This window comes from Silurus aristotelis, assembly GCF_946808225.1.
Source record: "Silurus aristotelis genome assembly, chromosome: 11".
Taxonomy (NCBI): domain Eukaryota; kingdom Metazoa; phylum Chordata; class Actinopteri; order Siluriformes; family Siluridae; genus Silurus; species Silurus aristotelis.
This window is the reverse complement of record NC_139584.1, coordinates 23,444,918-23,468,067: the sequence shown is the minus strand read 5'-3', so window position 1 is coordinate 23,468,067 and position 23,150 is coordinate 23,444,918. Positions and strand designations below refer to the sequence as shown.

At 37.8% G+C, this 23,150-nt stretch overlaps 1 protein-coding gene across 5 annotated transcripts in view; it reads left to right on the top strand.

Annotated features, from left to right (window-relative positions):
* Nucleotides 1-21,240, top strand: part of tmcc1a (transmembrane and coiled-coil domain family 1a) — a 45,867-nt gene extending 24,627 nt beyond the window's left edge. For 4 of the 5 annotated variants that reach the window (XM_083554534.1, XM_083554535.1, XM_083554536.1 and 1 more), the window contains 4 exons: nt 15,747-15,995; nt 16,223-16,881; nt 18,713-18,848; nt 19,400-21,240. In XM_083554534.1, the coding sequence (XP_083410660.1) occupies nt 15,747-15,995; nt 16,223-16,881; nt 18,713-18,848; nt 19,400-19,702 (1,347 nt within the window). In that variant the 3' untranslated portion in view covers nt 19,703-21,240. Of the gene's footprint in view, nt 1-14,425; nt 14,613-15,746; nt 15,996-16,222; nt 16,882-18,712; nt 18,849-19,399 lie in introns of those variants that run through there. The other variant, XM_083554532.1, reaches the window with a different exon arrangement.
* Nucleotides 21,241-23,150: the final 1,910 nt, after the last annotated feature.

Genomic DNA, 23,150 nt, shown 5'->3' with positions numbered 1-23,150 from the left:
CATATAAACACCTCACTTGGAATAAAAATGCCCATATGAAATTGTAATCGCCTTGAGAGGGGTGGGATAAACCTTTCTATAAACTGAACAAAATAAAAATTCTGCCATGTAAATGCGTTAAACCAATTACTTGCAGAAGATGTACACTAACTTTTTTACTGTGCTCTCGTGAACACAAAATTGATTTGCAACATGGTATTCCAAGTTTGTATAATACAACCGTGACACACATAATTAGGGGAATTGGATTTTCTACAGACTCTTCTGCTGGGGCTATAAATCCCTCCACCAGTCCACACAAACGTGTAAATTACCGGCAACTCAGGCAAAAGTTTCGTTTCCATTCCAGGTCACTAAATTCCAGCAATACAACCCGCCGGCGCTTTCAATACAATTGAAAGCGCCGGCACATGTAAACACCATATCGGATTAGATAACGTCTCATGTAAACAGTCCACCGAATCTTTCAATCAGAATGATTTTATTCATTCATTCAAGTGTACAAACGTGGCTAGTGATTATTTGTCACACAGCTTGTTGTGTTTATTCATTTATTCATTTTTGTTTTTTATTGGAATAATAACAGTAACGTAAGACAACATACAGATTGGTTGCGCTTTCACATTAATTTTCACCATAGACATGTACGCATATTTGTGTGGGTGTGTGGACTGTATATGTTGCCCTTCTAATCCAAAACCTCTACTACTTTAAGAGACCAAAAACAGGAAGCATCAGCCCTGCTGTTCCTTTGCCTTTCTGTCAAACACAAACCAACACCCACATGCGAACCCGGAGTCTAAGCCTAATCTCATATGCACATGTAAGTTATGAATAATAGATAAGGGTGATAGACAGTTCAGTTTTGTCCCAGTGACCCAGATAAATGTCTCTCTTCCTTTCTGTCTCACACCTTCTCTCACTTTCTCTCTCACACACCTCATGTGTGTCTCCATCTAGTGGGAGGTCTGGACCATCTCTATTGAATCGTCTCTGAGGAGAAATGTAGAGAAGCAGGAGGGTCTGTGTTACATAAGGAAACAAGTGCTTAGTGCAACACACAGACTAATAGAGTTCTCACTCCCATTTCCTTTGCCACAGTAAGAGATGTTTCCAAATCGTGGTTGAGTCACTGCTGCGCAAGCGTTAAGCAACTAAATACAGCAGTGCAACTATAGGGCTAAAAGTTAAAGGTTCGAAAAAAATTGCAGTTCTTTCCTGTCTATCACAATTTGTCTTTTCCTGTTTTCTTTTTCTTGTGAGTGGAATGTCGTACACACACACACACACACACACACACAAATATGCCCTTACATGCACATATGCCCTCACACACATTCACAATCATTTCCTTTAGTACATTGTGGCATCTGCGCCGAGTAATGAGAACATAGTTGGCCTGTGGGGGGGTGCAGCATTAGTTTCATGCCTGCGTCATTTGCCAGAAATTCCTGTCTTTAAACAAAATTTTCTCCAACAACCCATATGCTTTTAACCAGATAACATCCGCTTCTAGCTTGTAATGATCGAATCTCGACTGGTGTAATTATAACAGCAAAACATGTGTTTTAGCATGCCACTTTTCTTTTGACACAAGTAGTCTTCAATCATTAAACAGTGTGTTTTTATTTTCATCCATGTGCTTATCCGTAGCTTTCCTTTATGACAAGAAAGCCTCCTAAACCATTTGATACACTTTTTGCTCTCTTGCATTTAACATGCTTAAGAAATACGGTCATGACAGAATTACTTTGACATCAAATGCCATTCAACATCAACCTCCATCAACATTTTTGGACTATTTGTGACCAGATGCTTAGATATACCAAAGAATGTTTGATAGTGGGTTGTCAGATAATCCTAACCATGCATCCCGTCATTTCCAAGCAAGCGTGGTTTTATATTTACGTCCTTCCTCTGTATTTCTCGAACACATTTTTGTCATAATCCTGGTCACACTGCCCTTTCACTTTCCGTTCCACTTTTAATTGTAAGGAAAATAAACACTTAGTATGAAAGAGAGAGCACGACGAAACCTCTTCTATTTTCGCAACAGCTTCTTATGCAGCACTGCAACTGGGTGTGGACAAAGGTCTTATCTTATCTAAGACCTCAAAACATGTAAAAGGTCAGTGAAGAACACATTTTAAAAGAAGCCAATTGACTACTATACACACATCCAGATTGGTGAATGAATTAAATTGAAGAAAACGTGAATCTTTTATCCTGTGGAATGAAGCCTCTTTTTATTTTGCTGGCATGGTCCACTCTAATAACCCATTATAGTTGACGAATTTAAGGGTGGATGATCTTGTAATCTATGGTGTAAAGATAAACACCAGGAAAGATGAATTACATAAGCATATAGAATGTAAATCTTTCAATCATTATCAGCAAATAAAATAAACCATTATCTGAATCTGGATGCTCGATGACATCCTAATAATACTTACTGGTGTCTGATAGAAACAAACACGTAATACATGTTAACAAAAGTGTTTATTGGTCCACTAGACATAACTATGCCACTAATAGAAGTCAGCGTTTTTTTCTGTAGAGACCCTCAAAGACTAGTAGTAGTAGTTTCCATTAAAACCAAATAAATGCCTGTTATATCCAATAAAAACACTACCCAAATTCTAATTCAGTATGAATGTGCTTGTGTGAGCAATGCTGTTGAAGTGAGTGTGCTTAGATTCTATTCAGTCCTATTTAGGCTGATTTGGTCCACTGAGTATAGGTTTATGTAAGTCTTAATGAGTCCATTGATTGTTGGAGAGTACAAAAGGCCAGCTTTAGCTTTGCTTTTTTTGTGAAAGTGTGTGTTTGTGTGTGAGCATGTTTTTCTATCTTGGTGTGGTCCAGTTGGAATCATTTGATAGTTTTGAGCAACATTTAGCGATACACATTAGAAAAACCACAGCTTTTATTTAACTTGGGATTTAGGTGTAGGTATAGCCATTATAGCCTTTATTTCTAGAAAAATGATCTGCCAGTAGTGTTATATTTTTCCCCTCAGTAGTAATCTAGAGGTATGTAGGTTTCAAGGGCAAGGAACTTTTGTGTGTGGAGGGTTTGTCATGTGACAACACTGATGTCAGCAGTATGACTATCCGATTACATCATCGGGAATTGTTCTCCTACAAGTAGCATCAGTGAGCACTCGTGCATGCAGTATGTGTATTTGAACCTTGCTTGAACATGCTTGATCTAGTGTTTTTATGAGTACAGTATATCTGCATCTGAATTTGAATTCCAATAACTAATGATTGCATCCTATCATAGATCTTGTACCATGACATTTGCAATATTCAATGCAATCACAATGGTGTGTTAAAAAAAAAAAACAAGGCTTGTCTTCAGTCATTGATCCAGAACAATTATTTTGAAAAGTAGACTCGATATTTAAGTTCTATGCTACAAAAAAAATAAGACAAAAAAGACTCCTTAATCAAATCTGCAAGTATTAGTGTAATCTTAATATTAATGCATTTTGTTGTTTTTTTTTAATCTTTTTATTATTAACCTTAACTAATGTACATTGTATGGCCTGGAAGCCCTTGTTACTATAGAAACAACAGATTACTAAAATGAGTGCATTATTATAAACGTAATTTTGAATTAAAATCTAGCTGCTAGTTTGCTAGTTCTGTTCAAATGAATGGAGGCTAGTCTTATGTAATCCATTTTTCAACTCAGCAGACTCTCTCTGTCTCTTTCTCTCTCTCTGTGTCTCCTGTCTCCCACCACATTCCCTCACTGCACTCTGTTTCCTCCCCTTTTCATTCCTTTTCATTGAGAAGCTTCTGGTACTTGCCCCCCTGCTATCATTATGTCATGGTTTAATGAGATTGAGTGCGCTGTCTTTTACTTACTTTTCTTTAAATTACTTTCCTGCAACTTGTTGTGCTTGCACTGTTTGTAAGGTATGACCAATGTGTCTTTGGGTTCTTCACTGCATACCTCATTAGCCCATTGATTGCCCTTTGGATAATAGCCAGTCGCTAGAACGGATCCCCTGGATTGCAAGCGTTGATTGGTTTACAGAGGCCACTGTGTTTGCTGATTGGTTTAAGTTTGCAGGACACACACATATTGGCTGTGCTTTTTAAGCTCTGCAAGGCAAATGGATACCACTTTTGCTGGCCAAAAAAACCATGGGCTTGCTGTCTAAGCAATCACACCAGGGGTAGGGGGGAAAAAAGGTTGCATGCCCTTTCTCGTGCTCTGAGTTTCTGTTCCGTTCTTTTCTTCTTTACTGAAAAGCTGTGGAAATGTCAAGCGATTTTATTCTTTTATATCTCCGGCTTTGAACTTGACCACTTTGTGTTCATCTTTTCATCTTACTGTAGGGTCTTTTCACAATGCTTTCAGCTGCCTCTGTGGTTTTTAAGGATTTAAACCCATGGGAGTGGGTTCTGAACTTCAGACTCCTGTTCAAGTTACCTTAAACTCTTTCTGGCAGTTGTGATTTTACTCTGTAGCATACTGACCAAGTAGAAATTTCGTTGAACTTTGGAGTTGTAGCAAACCAGACCGGTCTCAATGATTTCTCCAATGGAAATTATTCTCAACCTGATCACACCAGAGTCCTCTCCATCCACCTCTCCGACAAATACAGTGAGTTCTTTTTTAGGATTTGAGCTAGTTTTAGAACTGTTTTAGAAAAGTCTCTGTTGAAAGCGCTGCATTTGCACAATATTTTTTATCGTGGGCAGTTTTATGCAAATATTAGTGTCATTTTTGTTCACACAAAGGTCATTGGTGAAAGATCTGTCAAACTTTTTGCGATTACACTTAGCTTCTTGTGCATGTGTAAATGTGTGTGTTTGTGTTGGTGTGTTACATGCATGGCCTTATTCAGGATTAGGTTATGTAATTGTCCATTGGCATTGAAAAGGTCCATTGTTGGTGAAAAGTAAAAAAAATGGAGGATTTCTGAAATTCTGAGCGAGACTTTGTTTGAGCGTAAGGGTCTTTAACCGGGGTTGGAGAAAGAGAAAGAGGGGGAGAGCGAGAGAGATAGAGGGAGAATTTGGCAACAGCACTTGGGCTTGATTGTTTCCTCTTTTTTTGTCCTTTCTAGTGGTGCATTAATATTGACACAGTCTGTGGTCTGCTGGCTCATGAGAACACTCTTTTAATTTTTAAAATGTGCATAATTTGATGAGCCTTCTGTAGATACAGACACTTATAAGCAAGAATTCATGAAATGTGTGTTCAGTAACCATTCAGCACAGACTATTTATTTTAGCTGCCAGAAATTTCCACAGAGTAATTCATTTCTCTTTCATACACATATATACTTGTTTAGCAAGAGACTTGGTTGTAATGTTTTCTAATATGTAGGAGTCAAATTATAGAAGTTATTGGGCTTTATAATCTATCTGAAAATCAGTAAACTCTGGAAAAACATGAACAGATTTGCATTAAAAACATTGAATTGCCTTTGGAAGTAATCTGATTAGGGGCAATGTGACTGATCCGTTTTTACAGACATGCTAATTCATACGGTAATATGTATCTTTCTTGAATTTTTTTTAGAGTGTTTAGCCATAAAAGCACATCAGCAGTGTAATCATATGTACAGTTGTACCCATAAGTAAATTATAATACCGTAACAGCATGTATGTTATGTATAAAGTTATGTATTTCGAAATAGCAGGGTGTATTACTCATTCATTTTTATATTTAATATTATGAAACTTCCACAAAACAAGTTCCTGTTAATCAATACACAGAAGTTCCCCCTTACTGGCCTCTTTCTTTCTTTCTTTCTTTCTTTCTTTCTTTCTTTCTTTCTTTCTTTCTTTCTTTCTTTCTTTCTTTCTTACTCTCTCTATTGAAAGTTAATAAGACAGACTAAAAATAAAACACAGCATGTGTCATGTATTTGAGAAAGTCTTAATGGCATTTTCCATATATATTACATAATAGCTTGCTTACAAAATATTGCCCATATCAGTGATGATACTTTTATTTGATAACAGCATCTTTTTTTATTCTGTTAAGTTTTTATATTTTAATAAACATAAGAATGAATGCATTAATACAAACCCATTGTTTAAATTACAGCCATCACTACTGCCACAAGAGCTGCTAGGAAAAATAATCAATAACCTAGACCTAACTATTTTAAAATATTAGTTTTTCTCCTAGCTAAGATTTTGGTGAAAATTCTCACAAGTTTTGGTTGTTTAACTCGACTAAGCATTGGGGTGACGTGTATAATAAAACCTTATTTACATTAAAAGTGCTGACTTCTAAACAATTGCGCATTTGATTTAGTCTTTTTTCTGCAAAACAGTGTTTATTTATTTATCATTTATTCATTCACCCTTAGTAACATGCTTAGTAACATCGGTCAGAGTCACATGCAGGTGCAAGCAAAATTGATTTCAAATACTATTTTCTATTTAAGATGGGGAAAGAAGAAGTACATTTTTTAAGTTTAGGCCACAACAAGCACATGTGTCAGTCTGTATTCTGATTTAGATGGATGGATGGATGGATGGATGGATGGATGGATGGATGGATGGATGGATGGATGGATGGATGGATGGATGGATGGATGGATGGATGGATGGATGGATAGATAGATAGATAGATAGATAGAATTTATATCACTTTTGCACTGTACAGTGATGCAGATACTGATAGTGGCATTGTAATACAGTTGCTTATCTGTACCCATAAAAAGACTCGTGATTAACCTTGTCCTATATCCTTTGACCATAATTAGTCAAACATTTTCCACCTTTCATCCCCTACCATGCTAAATGTATTGTATGTCAGCAGAACAGCTTATTCTGACATAACAGCATGCAACCACAGGGTGCCAGTAACAGTCCTAAATGTCTTTTATTGCTTGACAGTCGGATTACTTTCAAACATAAACACATGCTGTTTGGAATTATAGACAGCTTATATGAAACTTGTTTTTGTTCCAGGTATTTGTTTAAAGTAAAGCTGATTATACTCTTGAAATCATATAGTACTCAATCGAGGCAGGTGAACCTTATGAACAAATTAGCATGAAATGAAATGACTGTAGATTATGCAGGTTGTGATTTCATAAGCAATGCTTGTGCCTATTAGGACGTTTCACTTTGGGGTGTGTGTGTGTGTATGTGTGTGTGTGTGTGTGTGTGTGTGTGTGTGTGTGTGTGTGTGTGTGTGTGTGTGTGTGTGTGTGTGTGTGTGTGTGTTTTAGCAGCTGAACTGTGGTTAGAGTGCATGACACACAATGACTCCTGCCGTAGAGCAAGTTTGTTTTTCGCCTTGAAAACATGAGCCAATATAGTGGCCTAACCGCCTAACCTCACCCGGAGTACTTATTCATCCCTTATTTATGATTGACTGTAGCATAAACGCACACAAAATGACTTTCTCAAACTTGTGTACGCACACCCTGAACAGAAATATCTTTTTTTTCCCACAATGTGACAAGATCAGGTTACTAATACAACGACTATGTTTACTATGTGTTCTTTTATTTAGGCAGATATTACTATCCAAAGTAATACTAGTAGTACTGCAGGAAGATATGGCATAATCTGAAATTTGCTTTAATACTGAATTTCGCCCACTCTTTCCCCTGCTAACTTACATTGCTTGAAGACACACATGATCTCACCTCACCTCACCCTTTTATTATTTATACATGCATTTCTAACCTGGACACATAATGTTGTGGCATATTGTTCAAATTTCCTCCATTCATATTTCAAAGCTTTGATGATGGGCTTGGCCTCCCCTTTTTTTTTATTTCAATGTGTGTGCTTTCAGCAGCATTATTTGAGCTTTGCTTTTCAGCTGAACCAGTGTCTCATTCTCTGCCTTACTGTTTGGGATGTAAACACGATTTGTCCTGCGGTGGAAGCTGTGTTTGCATGTACATGTGGGTGTGGGTGAGTGTGTTGCGTTGCGTTTTTTGCCAAGGTCAGATATGTTTGCATATATAAATGTATGTGTGTGTGTGCATGCACTTTGGAAGGGTGAATGGATATGTGTAAATCCAGGGGGTGACTCTAGTTTAATTCAGGAATAAATCTTATTATATTAAGTTATAGATGTGGAGGAGGAAATGTAATAGATACGCCTCTGAGTTTCCTGTAATTCTTATGCTTTAAATGCACCTAATTGTTATTTGCATGAATACTGTGTTTTCTTGTTCTTATACTCCATTACACATAGCGGAACTGCCTTAGGCAAGCACAAAGCTCACAGAGCCAACCTGCACTAAACTATAAAACCAGGGTATCCATGGGAAAGTTGTAAAGTTCCAGGTACCTAAACTTCTTTGTTAACAAAAGACCAGATAATGGTGACAACCAATGGTGTCAGCAGTTGGTGACAGCAGTTGCCTTGTAATTCCCAACCTGAATCATTAACTGCTTAAATGATTAGGTCATGGCTATATTTGTAGTGGTTATGGTTTGTTTTTGCTGTGGTTTATTTTTTTATTTTTATTTTTCAAGTTACTACTTTGTACTACTACTTTGCCATCTGTCATTCAATATGATTCATACAAAAAAACAAATCACATTTTAGATCCTTATTTGATCAGGTTCATTCTCTATTGTTTCCCTATCTATTTCCATCTTGTTTGTGTATCCTATTTTCCGTTTCACTGGAAAGCACCTCGCAGTTTTATTGCTTGATGTCATTCTGTACCAGAGCTGTTCAAGCCTTCTTATCAAGATTTGTGGTTCAAAACAGTCAGTCCATGAACCGAACTGTCCTTTGATTTTATCCTAAACCTGGTCAGCGAGTCAAAAATAAGTAACACGCTGTCTGGATTAGCTGCTGGTTCATGTGTTCATGTGTATTAACAGCGACGTACACTGATTGACAGGATCCTTTTCGTCAGAAGAGCAGATGTTCATAAATAACATTGAATAATGCATTCCTTGGCTAAATGCATAATTCAGATGAAACAGGCCATGTGAGGGATTGCATTGTAAATGCAAGAGTAAGATTTGGACTAGCTGTGGCATTTATGAGTTAATTCTTGTATTTAACATACCTCGGTTCATACTGTAGCTGGGTGCTGTTACTCACCCGGATGTCAGGTGTGCTCTGGTGAAATATGACTAATGGGCTCGGTATGTACTCTGTGCTTGTGGTTCAAAATAAGCCTTGGTTTTCAGTGGTATGACATTAGAATGCCAACCCAAACTTATGGCTATGTTTATTTTATTTATTTTATTGACTGCTTTTTGGGCTGCATCCAACAGACTTTTTAACCAACTGGAGCAAAACTTCAACTATGGCCTTATTTTACTGCTGTTTTTAACTTGCCTGTGTCATCATGCCATCAGTATTTCCCCTTGGGAGAATCCCTTCTCCTAACATAAGGCCAGTTCTAATAGTTTATGAGCAAAAGTTCAATGCCTTGTTAGGGGTTCTAATGAGCCTAAACGTCAGGAGTAGCATTTTGTCAGAAAACCTTAGGCAAATCTTTTTCAAAGCCAGAAAAAAGATAATGTTTATAAATCTAAAAATGCGTGTGTTCCTTCTTTGCAAAACGTGTTAATGTTTCTATAAGTTATTATTTTACAGGCTTATAATGATGTTGATTAGATCATTATTAGGTCATTCATTGAGAAACTAAAATGTATGGAGTTTTTGTGTGTAAATGCAACATTTGCTATATACGGTCACATGAAATTCTTGGATTTTTTTGTTTATTTTAGAAACTGCTGATCTCTTGAGTCGTGAGATTTGCACACACAACAATCTCTAGATTTTATTTATGGTGGGTAAAAAACTAACAAAAACAGGGGTGGAAAAGCTTTGTTTATGAGAGCGGTCAGAAGGAAATGCTTAGACTGGATTTAGATGCTGGGAAGGTTAGAGTAACTCAAATTGCCACTATTTACAACTGTATTGAGCAGAAAAGCTTCTCAGAACACACAACACCTGGGCTACAACAGAAAAAAGTCCACATTGGGTTTCACTGTTGTCGGTCAAGAACAGCAAACTATAACTACTGTTTATAGTGAAAGGGTTACTCTAAACTAAACTGGATAGTTAAAAATAGATAGAATTCCAGAAATATTATCCAGTATTCAACTGTGCAGTTTACTTTACATAGATTTTTAGTATAATAGTTGTTTTTAGTTTCTGTTAACTAAGAAACTGTATTATTCTGCTTTCATTTCTGCAAAAATGCTGATGCAGCTTGTGCAGAATTTGATTTTGCCACCCATACTCTACAAATTGTTGTTGTGTGTAGAATTCCAAGCGGTCAGCAGTTCTCTCGAAATACTCAGACCAGCTTGTCTGGCACAACAGCCATGTTCTGAGCAAAAGTGCTCAAATTAAATCGAATTGCATGTGGACATTAACTGAAGTTCTCGACCATATGTGTATGTTTTTATGCACGATGCTGCGGCCACCTGATTGGCTCTTTAGATAATTGCAAAATTAGGCGGGTGTCCAGGAATCCCTAATAAACTAGTTAGTGTTTTTCAGGCGCATTGATTTAGCTGCGGTCACATAATATGGACCTGAGAACGTTCAGTGTTTCATTCATTCTATCAGTCAAGAGTAATTAAAAACAAAAAACCTTCTCCCCACGGTGCTGCGAGTGGCCACTTCTTAAGTGAATTCATCCAGTGCATGCTTAAAGGCCTCTGCTCATTTAGTTTGGATTTGAGCTCAGCTGCTTTCCCCCCTTTTCAAAAACATCTGCTCCATAAAACAAGAAAAACAATTCACTGTAACAGTATTACAGTTTTTCTCAGTTGCTTTGGAGCATTTCTCGAATCATGCTTAATATTTGCAAACCAGTAAGTGCATTTTCAAAACAATTTGTACCAACAGCACAATGTAAATTGATTTTGTGCAAAAGTCTGTACTTTCTCAAAATCCTTAGTTCATCTCTCAAAAGTAAGTATTTGTGTCAATGAACATCTCATTCCCATCAGAATGAAAAGGCATTGTTCACACATAAGATAGTCAAAATGATTAGTCATGTTGTCAGTATGACACTGCACAGTTTTAGGATTTCTTGATATAAACGTCAGTTTGTGTTACAGTGATTGAAAATGCACAAAATTTGAATTCCCTGTTTCAGAGAACTAGTTGATCATTGGTTGATCTGATGCCGTTCACTCGCCTTCATTAGTGACATTCAAGATTCATCTGCACATCAATTCAAGTCACATTTACAAAAAAAGTTTAATAGAAATTTGAGATGACAGATGACGAAAACTGGTTTAACCATTTTGCATTCCGTGACTTATGCAATGAACTGATGGCAAGATGTTTTGGGGGTTGAGACTATTCAGGTAAAACCAGTATAATATATTTTGATCAACATGACATAAACAACTGATAATGTAGGAAACAGCAGACACTTATATACAATCTATTAAATATATGTACAAAAGCATTGGCAATTTGATCAAAGCAACAAGAAATTTCCCTATAATGAGCACAAATGACTAAATTAGGTTAAACAAGTAGTTTTGAGAACTTCATTTCTGACCTGAGAAATGCTCCATTTATCCGAGAAAAAACTGTAGTACAGAAAAGCCAACTAAACCAATCCTAAATAAAGTTCTAATAACTGCATAAAACTGCAGTGTGTTTTGTGCCATTTAATGGTGTATTAGGTAAGATTAGTCACTACGGAAAGGTAGGGCTCAACTGGTTGAATAGAACGTTTCGACATTTGATGATTGAGTTGGTTTTACTGCTGGAGCCCTCCCCATTTCCTCACACTAATGTTCACAAAGATTTACCCCCAGGATATATGTTGCTTCTGTAAAGTAGTGACTAACAAGAAACCTTTCCAAACTAAATAAGGCATTCTCCTGGAAGTAAGTTTCTTGATATACTTCTGTTACAGCCATTATGTTATACAAATATTTCATCTTATTTTTATAAGTAAGAAATGTAAAAAAAAAAAAAAAAAAAAAAAAAAAAAAAGACTGTTTGTACCTTTAAGTCTTAGAAATGCATAAACTATGGGAGTATATATCATATATTTGTTTAAATTATTATTATTTATTTTTTTTTATTTTTTTTTACATCACATTTACTTTTTGATTACCTGAATGGCTTTAGAATTATGTATGTAGTACAGTAGCAGGTATGCTATTGGTTTACTATTCTGTTTGACAGGGAGTGTATTTTGTTGACCATGCCTATTGAAACACCTGGTTGAACAGTCTTTGTGACTTTGTGACATCTTACCTCAATTTTACACCAACTTCAAGAGAAAAAAATAAACCAGTCACTTTGAAAGATGGTTTTCTATTGGGACATAGATGGCACTCAGATGGCAATCTGTCTAACCAAATTAACAATCCGTGGAATGCTGGCCATTCAAATTCCACCTTAGTGTTTGTGTTCTTGCCAAAACCGGAGGAACATGTTTGACCTGAGAGCCAGCTATTAAAACGGACAATTGCTGAAACCCATTTATCTACTTAGCACTTAGCCTTAATTCGATTTATCTCCCTAACACTTTACATGAATGTAATTCTCTGACCATGTCCCAAACTTTATTTTACAACATTCATAAAGTGCTAAAGTGCAATGCGACTGATTCCTAAACCAATGCAGGATCTAGGACAAAATCTGCCTGCTGAAGAGTAGTAAGAAGATTATTACAAGTTGCTATTTTTAGTGTGACAGTCTGCAAGTTTGGATGTAGCCCAGAGCTGTAGTGTATTTATAAAACTTGTCTAGCAATAACAGTTTTTACATGAATTGATGTTATCATTGCGGGGTTTTTTTTAATTATTTAATGGCTTTGGGGCAGTTTTATTTTGTCATAACGTTTGATGCTAGATTTCTGGGACAAACAAAAAAAAGAAAAAAAAAAGAAACCAAAATCATATATAAATTAGGTTTGAGAATTAGTTTAGTGTTGATGTCTGTGTTATTATCAAGCCAATTTCCTTGTCTTGGTAATACACTGACGACCGATGAACAGCTAGAGGACAACAAAGGTTAATGCCATGTCAATGTTCTATACTGTCTAACTGCACATATACAAAGTAAACCAACTAGGTAGGTGTGTCTGCTACGTTTGACTTGAAATCGGTTAATATTTCCCAACATGTTGACTACTTTATCTACACACATACAGTACTACCACCACCACCAGTAATTCGATACCAAAATAATATCTCAGTTAAATATAATTTTGGTCGCTTTTTTAACAATATCTACTGTCCCAGAGTGACTTAGCATAGAAATACGGATGTGGTTTTGGATTCCTAATGATCATGGAAAGTCTCTGAAACATAAGTAAGAAAGAAACTTTAAGGGGAACCAATTGGATTATAAACCATTTACAAGTCAGAAAGTATCGTGTTGAAAGTATATTCAGTATGAACATACTGTGAGTATGAGTCCTCCGATGAGTGCATGGATGGCTTTCTGATTTCAGTTTAGGGGAGGTATGCAAGGGTCCTGGTTATCACTGATAATACATAATTCTCTTTTCAAAGCACAGAGAGGACAAACCGTTTAAGGATACTGATAAATAATTGCATATACACTGACCAGGCATAACTTTTGCCACCAATCAGGCATCACATTATGACCACCTGCCTAATATTGTGCTGATCCCCCTTCTGGCTGCCAAAACAGTCCTGACTCGTCAAGCATTAACAGCATTAACTTCTTCAGCAAATTGAGCTACAGTAGCTCGTCTGTTGGCTCAGACCACACAGGCCAGCTCTCGCTGCTTCTTCCTTGGACTACTTTTGATAGATACTGACCACTGCAGACCGGGAACATCCCACAAGAGCTGCAGTTTTGTAGATGCTCTGACCGTCGTCTAGACATCACAATTTGGCCCTTGTCATACTCGCCAAAATCCTTACGCTTGCTCATTTTTCCTGCTTCTGGCACATCAACTTTAAGGACACAATGTTCACTTGCTGTCTAATAAATAACCCCCCCCCCACTAACAGGTGCCATGATGAAGAGATAATCAGTGTTCTCACTTCATCAGTGCTATAATGTCATAATTTTATGCATGGTCTGTGTATACAGACTGAACAATATGGTTAATAAAATGTCCAGTGGGAGTGCATGAGGTGTGTAGGTATGAGAAGTGGTCCAGACCCTTTTTTGCACCACGGACCAGATTCAAGTAGGATAAATTTTTTTATTTTAATTGTTTTTATTTTTTTTTATTGTTAATCGCGTAACTAAACACAATAACGTTACCCAAATCAAATCAAATTGAAATAAGAACATTTTCATTATTTTTGCGGCACTATAATAAATGAACTCCGGTCCATTGGGGGCCCTGGGTATTTTTTTTGTTGTTTTTTTTACCTGGCACGATCACGCCACGTGCGGTGACGAATAAGTGACACTCGCGCGCCCGCTTGCAAGCGCGAGTTGCGCGAGCAGCTCATGATGTCATGCTTAAAACAGAGGGCGGGGCGCGCGCTGGTTTCAGGTGCCGCTGAAGTTTCAGAACGAGTTGAGCGAGTTTGAGGAGGAGCGCAGTCTCGTACACACAAGTGTCCTCTGTGAGAATTATAAATGAATTGGACAGTTCAGCCAAGAGCAGCTGCAAGCGACCGGAGCGCAATATGCACTGGGAACAAATACTCCGTTTAAAAAACGGAGAGGTAAGGAGGATATAAGCGGGGGGTTTAGATACACTTTATAGGTTTCTGGACGACTTTAAATTTCGATTCTCACCTGCTGTATGGTGAACAAAGGTCCTAAAGTTACAGTTATTACATAGATAAGTGGTTAAATATATACGCAAAGGAGTCATTTCTGTCTCTTGAGAATATTCATGCTAATGTCACGCGTTAGTCGCGTGTAACAACCGGTGTCTTATCCGATACTAACCGAGCCTTAGACTCAACCTGAGAGGAAAATAATACAAGAGAATGTGCTCATATAGTTCCGTTTAGGTTTTACAAGTAAGGACTTAAAGTTCACACAAAACCCAGATATGACTACCGACACAAATAGTATATTATGTAGAAATATTGCTACATTCACCTTTTTCCAAATACATTCACTATTCTAGCTTGTTTGACCGTGTATTACCGGATGTGCTTCAGGCTGTCGTTTCCCAAACAGCATATTAAATAATCCTATAATTTTGTCTACTTGTATATTTTTTCTACTAAAGTGAGTAATAAATAATGTAGCCCGGTTTAACACACTTTTTCAGAAGCCAGCTGACCGACTGTAACAGTAAACATGATTTTAGCATTAATCATTCTAAAGGAAACCAGCTGAGCTCGACATGTATTCAAAGTAGCCCTGTATTGAGCCCTGGGGTTACTGATCTCATGGTCCCGGTATGATGATCAAGTCTAAAAAAAAATCATGGTATTTCACAGTAGAGATCATTAATTTATCAACAAAACACTTTAAAAAGCTTGTGTTGAAAATGAAACGGAAACAGCGATTGCACAACCTGAGTACAAAAGTCTGTTTGCAAAAATAATTTTAAAAAAGGCACTGGTATGCTAAACATGCTCAGTGAGTTTACATCCTGATTTACAGCTTCAGGTTATTGCTTTCTGGTTGAGGAAGTCTTTATTATATGATCTGAGGTAATTGATCGTAAAAGTCACGATGTTGACACTGAGGCACTGGCGGAAGTGGTAGATTGCTTTAAAGTGTCAGCAAAAAAAAAATTGATTAAAAAAACAAACCCAAAAGATAAAAAGAAAGCTGCAAAATGCTTTTCAGAAATCCCTGTTGTTCTTTTGCCATCCAAATCTCTGTGCCTGTTTTAGATCGAGAGGCTGGAGGGCAGTCTGGCTCAGGCATCACTCTGCAATGTGGACAGCGCTCAGGCCGGGTCAGAGGACTCGCCGCTCGACCCCCAGCGGGCACGGCAGACCATAGCGCAGCTCCAACAGAAGATCCTGAGGCTTACCGAGCAGCTGCGCATCGAGCAAGCGGCGCGTGATGAAAATGTAGCCGAGTACCTCAAGCTCGCCAACAACACCAATGACAAGCAGCAGAGCTCCCGGATTAAACAGGTGAGATCTCGGCTATATGAGAAGAAAACGAACCACTTAACTTGGATTATAAATTAGATTATTTTGGGGGAAAAAAAACCATCCTTTGGGTTCTGTGAAATCAGGATCACTAGAGGGTCCAGATTCCTCCTCAATTAACTATAAACATGTGGAAATTGACCAAATCACATATCAGAACTAGTGGAATTGATTTCAATATCCTCTTATGCTTTTCTTTCTACTTTTAGGTCTTTGAGAAGAAAAACCAGAAATCGGCAGCGAGTATCGCACAGCTACAGCGCAAGCTGGAGCACTACCGGCGTCGTCTCCGCGAGGCTGAGCATGGTGGCGACGCGGCACGCCAGCACAAAGGTGTGCTGCGCGATGTTCAGCAGGGTCTACGTGATGTGGGTGCGCGCGTTATCACAGGTCTTAATGACGGTGTGGTGAACAGCGTGCGGGGCGGCCTGTCCAGCTTCTCACACGCTACACACACTGCGGCCGGGGCCGTGGCCTCTAAGCCACGCGAGATCGCCTCGCTCCTGCGCAACCGCTTTGGCAGCGCCGACAATATTAATGTGCTAAAGGATGGAGAGGATGTCAATGGTGCCAACAGCAGCGGGCACTTGCAGGGCAGCCCACGGTTTGGCAGCGAGGAGGACTGCTCAAGTGCAACGACGGGATCGGCCGGTACCAACAGTGTGACAGGGGGAGTGGGCGGCCCACTAAGCTCTAAGGGCAACACACTGGAGCGGGGAAATAGCATGGGAATGGAGATGCTGTTACAGGATGTCCAGGAGCTCAGGGAGGTTCAGGCTCGTCTAGGTGAATCTCTGGAGGAGCTAAAGGCCCACTGCCAACGAGACTACACGTTGTCCTTACGGATACTGCAGGAGGAGCGGTTCAGGTAGGAAACACTCTGAACGGCTTTAATTTTATATCTATATTTAATTCAATATGGTATTGTTTTTTTAACCTGATGTCTGTGAACTATAGAACATTTCTCTTGCATTTTGCATTGCAGACAGTAATTACTTTGTACTAAATATAAATGCATTCGAAATAATAGTCTAAGAGCAGAGAGAGGGTCAGTTTTTCATTACTCATTGTCTCAGTTTTAGCCTGATGTACCTGGAATCATTTACAATGCTCCACATGTTGGAAAGTTGAATGAAAGTAAACAGAACCATCTTTGGTTTCACATTCTTTAACTTTTTTTGTTAGAATGTAACGGTTAGGTTTTGAATTTGTTTTAAAGTTGCATATTTTATACATTTACTGACGGAAATCAGCAGCTGCTCTTTGACTTTCCTTAATGACTGGAATTTGAGCAAAAAATGGTTTCACTCTTTTTTTTTTACCAGCTTCAGGAAATAAGTCTTATTCTTATTCCTAAGCAATCACGTATACGTTACACCGGATCCATGCACCAGAATAACCTTCATACTGCGGTCACATATGCCGTTTTATGGCTTAATTTGCCCTCTTTAATTAGATCCGATATTCAGATGTACACAGTCAAGTGCATTCCAAATACACGTGTCAATAGTGTAAATAATGTCTGGCCCTGAAACTACTACTATTTACATTGTTGCAAAAAAATGTCACCTGCATAATTAAAATTCAAGAACAGCAAAAATCTTAGCAAGACAGTCAAATAGCAGTAGCAGAACTAAAGAGGCAGCTTGACAACTGCTATTTATTCTGGATTACTTTTGGCAGCGGCTTGTCAGCTGTTCATAATTAGTGTGGGAATGCACCGTTTTTCTAAGTGCAGTCTCTAAAAAGCTTCATATCTGTGTAACATTCAAGAAAGGAAAAAAAGTGAACTGAAATCTGCTTGGTTGAGATGGAAACGATTGGTGTGCTGATTAATGAGAAGATAAAATGTGATGGAAACAAGTTTTCTGAATAGATTATGACAAAGAAAGTACTCTGTATATGACTGTTTATGTTTACCTCATACTTCTGATTGTAATCTGATTTCTTTTTTCTTTGAGTGTTTAAATAACAGTGGTTGATGGAAAGATTAACATTATGTTTTTACTAAGTTTTGGAAACAAGAAACCTTGTTTTTAACATTTGGATGGAAAGATACCTGCTACCAAATTCCTCAAAAAAAAATAAAAAAAAAAAAGGTGGAGGAGAAGGACAGTTAAGTGGGCACAGGGAGGGATGGAGCAAGGGAGGGAGGCTGAACTAGAAAAGCATAGTCAAAGGGATTTTTCTCCCTAAAATGTCCTGCTGTGCTTCACCACTCCTTCAGCTTTTTTTCCTTCAGCTAAAAATAGTAAGAACGGCAGAACAGTTATTTAATAAAAGTGTTGGCATGTGTGCTGGACCTGCAATGTTTACTGAGATAAGTGGGGTTCTTGACTTTTTTTTTAGCTTAAAAAGTGGTTGTGCAGAGGCTAAACATTTATATTTAAATAAAACCACGATTGTTTCCGTCCTCAAAAGCAACTGCTTTTAAAGAGATATGTAGTTCAGTTTTACTTCTGAGGTGACTGAAAATATGTTGTGAACAGAGAAACATTGGACCTTCCATCAGCATCTTTATAATTCTGACTAAACATAAATCTATTCTCAACCTCATTCTTTTTTTTTCATTAAAACTTCATCTTTCCAGGAAATGTTTAAACTCCCAGTATCATTTCTGCTTCTGTATATAATGTAACATTATTTTGCCACTAAAGTGATAATTTGTTTTCATAACTTTGAATTGGGTGTTTTTGTAGGTGTGAGCGGCTGGAGGAGCAATTGAACGACCTGACGGAGCTTCACCAAAATGAAATTCTGAACCTAAAACAGGAGCTGGCCAGCATGGAGGAGAAAATGGCTTACCAGTCCTATGAGAGGGCTCGAGACATACAGGTATTGTATGTGCTTTGTATCTTTCAGGCCAAACTGTTATTGAAAGTCATACAAATCCTGCTTTGTGGTCAGTATTCCTTATTAAAAGTAAACTACGCCCTCTAGTGTCAACCGGGTACAGGTGCAATAGAATAACTTGCTAGTTACTGACCAAAAAACTTGAGCCAGCTGCTAAATACCATTATCTAAACGACTAAGTTGAAAATTCACTATTTGTATTTTTGAAACACTGCTATTGAATTCTCACTTGTGATTGGTCAGTAGGTGTGGATTCATTTTGTATAACAGTGGCTTTAAATGTGGCACAGGTTTATATTAATGTGTGCATTCTTCAAATGAGTTTATAGTCATATTGGCTTTAGATCCGTTAATATACAGACACATTACTGGGTTAAATTCCAGTTTGAAGCTCATTGTAATAGAACAGGACCAGTAGCTACTCAGGCATGTAACTGTTATGACATAAGTGATCACTAGCAAGGCCCGACGAAGGGATAATTATCACGCATCTCTTTCATCCATATTCATTTGTGTATCTTTTTCTCCTCTAGGAGTCACTGGAGGCCTGTCAGACGCGCATCTCCAATATGGAGGTCCAACAGCAACATCAGCAAGTGGTGCAGCTAGAGGGCTTAGAGAAAAACACGGCACGCGCCCTGGTCGGCAAGCTATTCAACATCGTGCTTACATTTATGGCCGTTATCCTGGTGTTTGTGTCTACTGTGGCCCCCATGATGAAAACACGCAGCCGCATTTTCTTCACACTGCTCCTCCTCCTGCTTTCCATCTTACTATGGATAAACTGGGACGCACTCTCAGGACACACACTTCGATTTCTTCACGTGCCAAGATGACGACGACGCTAACCTCAACGCCAGTGGTGCTTTGGACATCAGGAAGCCACAGCCAACAGTCAACCATCCAGAGACATGAAAATAGTCTGTGAAAATAAACTTCCTTTTTTTATTTTAAAGAAAAGGTGTATACGTTTACATTTTGAAAGTATGAATTCAGTCTGCTTTTTCGTGTGGCACCTTTTTATAAGGACATTGTAATAATGATAAATGTTATTCCATCAATTTATAACACATTTTGTTTTCTATTATGATCAGTTGCATGTAGCATCCATGTCCTATTACTGAAACATGTCATGGGAATTTATTCAGATGTTGCACTTGAAAATTTCCTCCCCATCACTGCCTTTGTTAGATTTGTTTGTAAATCTTCCCGGCTGCCTTTAAGGGGAGGAGTGTATGCACTTTCAGCTATGATTAGCAGTGTTAGCCTATTCTGCCATCATTTTGTTCACTGCACTGGATTTAACATTGAAGGGGGAACCTGAATGGACTGATGGACATACTTGAAGAGAATGGTACTATAGGGACCTTCTGTGCTTCCGTGTTGTTTCTATTAGCAATGTATTACCACTTTCAGGAACTTTATAATATTTGAATGATAAAAAAAAAATAATTATTGTTCATTGAATGAGTGAGTTGTTGAATGGGGCACTACTGTTGTGACTGGAGCCTGTTTACCGAAAGTCTTCAGATCCTTAAAGACAATTTCTTTACTTATATCTCTTGAATATTACTCAAAGAATCAAAAAGGCAGTCGAAATGTTTTAACTAGCATAATGCATTGGTTAAAAAAAACAAAACAGTTTTTTTAAGTACACATCTGGAAAAAAAGTTACTACATCCAGTATTGGGTCACATCAGTTTTTAATTTGTGCTTATTCATTATTCTTATTGAACTAATGAATTTTTTTCTAATTCACCTAATCAAAACCCCTGTAATATTACATTTGCCATGGCTGCCAAAAACACCTTTTTTTCAAGGTGTCTGGGACAAGACATGAGACTGTCACCTATAACATTTGAAACAAACCTGTACAACAATAAAATTCATATGGAGAACAGTTTAAAATAATAATACAAATATATTTAAAGGCACAACTGTTTAAAATGAGTGTTTTAATCGATCCATGTGGTATGTATGAGTGTTTTATTTTTTACTCTTTCAAAGAATTCCTTCTTCCATATGAGTGTAGTCTTTTAACATTGTTCCTGTACTTAAATTTCTATTTTATTCAATCTGTAACACGAGGAGTCTAGTTAAGCCTTGGAAAATTGGTTAAGCTACTTGAATAATAAATCAAATTAATTAGTAAAGAAATCTTCGAATGCCTCTTTGGTGACCCAGGTGGACAGGCTCGAAGGTCTCCACACTGCAAGACTGTTTAACCTTGACCCTGAAAATGTGTGAAACAGCCGGAGGTGTGTGTGTGTGTGTTTGTGTGTGTGCATGGGTAGGTGGGTGCTCATGCTAAGCAACTTCAGTGCCTTCTGATGTCTGTATGCCTGTAATAAAAAAGCATTCCTGCCTAGACAAAGACGTGTGCGCATCAGTGTGTGATAATTCCAAGCTGATTCCTGTTGTGATGCCATATGTCACTCAAAGCAATTTTGTCGGCCCATTTATCCAAGAGAGCAGCCAGCAGTCACAGGATAATGTTTGTAACAGGGTCCATGCACAGTTCTCGGAAGTATGGAATTAATGAGGCACTCAGTTTTAGACCTGGTGTAGTCTGGGGGAATAAATAAGCACTTTGTTGGAAAATACTAAAATTCTGAATCCACATTTGTAATGCGCATAGCATTTAAACATTTGGGCTCAGAGTTTTATTAAAAACCAATGAAGCAAAGTAAGAAAAGTCCAATGCAGTGTGGAGGAGATGCAATCCCAAGGTGAAAATCAATCACACAGATGTGAACTGTAGCACACAATCAATGCGACCTTCAATCCGTCACTTGCGCACTGAGAAACATATTTATAATAAAACACACCAGCAAACTGAAATGTGTATGGATTTGTATGTGTATTGCGTATTCATTTCTATCTATTACAGGATCTTGCAGTAAAATACAACACAGCCATATGGATTTATTTGAAAAGTGGATCACTTTCACTTCTGATACAATTGTATTCTTTCATTCCTAATAATCTCCTGCTCACTGTTTTTTATTAACTAAAGTAAGTAGACAGTTGTTATAAGATTGATACAGTAAAGGTTTTGCTTTTCAGTTTGCCACATTGTCCACATGCCACTGCTGAAAAACAGGAGCATTTGTGTATTGCATTTTGTGTTATTTCACCAGTGTGATTGAATTTTCTTAGCAAGGTTATAGGGAGGATCGTGACGTTGGGCAATCAGCAATCAGCCAGTCAGGTAATCAGCAAACAGGCATAAACTAGACACGATTAATTTCAGTAAGGCGACATCACAGGTGCAATGCTGGAGCGAAATTTGCAAAGTAAAAATGGTTGAACCGGATATTTATATGTAGTGTAATTCGTACTATGTATAGTGTAATTAAGTGTACTAATGTCGAAGTATCTTTAGTAATTAGATGACATTGAGCTGGGATAAGACTGAAGGTCAGTGAGGGTTTTGGAAGCTGCAAACAAGAAAATTGGCAACCAAGCTATCCATCCACCCATCCATCCATCCATCCATTCATCTACCTACCTTCAGTTTCCTCTCCGTGGACCAGTTTTTTAAAAAATCTATAGAATCCCTTTTCGGTCTATTCAGCAGATGGCGCTATGTAACTATTCCATTTTTTAAAAAAAATAATCCTGACGTAGCTCTTCACCAGTATCCACAATGCTTCATTTAAACCACATTAAAATGACTAATAATACATTTCAGAGATACTTCACTAGAGGTGTATTCCACTAGTAAAAGTTTTAATAGGGCAGAAAACCTCTAATCTCCCATTCTCTTCATAATTGTTTAATGTTTTCAGATAAGTGTTAAGAGATAACCTCTGGGAACATATTACAGTAATTATGGGCAACATAAAAGATTTAATGATTGAAGAAAGGTTTAAGAATAATTCCACCACCACTATAAATCAGCAGAATGATAAAATAAGGGAACATTCGATCTGGATTGTTGCCAGATTCGCTGATTTCCGGCTCAGCTGAGCAATTTTTCATTAAGAAACATTGTTGGCAGATCACTTGGTGTGCCATGCGAGTCAAAGCCTTTATTCGTCACATATACATTACGGCACACATTCTTCACATATTCCAGCTTGTTTGGAGCCTGAGCCACCACTTTGGGTGTAGACAAACATTTGATTGACAATGATTTTGAATTTAGTCTGGGTAATATACTGAAAACATTTTGTTAGTCCAGATGATCTAGCACTGTTCTGAAGTCCAGTGTACTCAGGACTACGGATACCCACAGTTATTATGGCTAGAAAAGTAGCCTCTTTATAAATGTGTCATTAC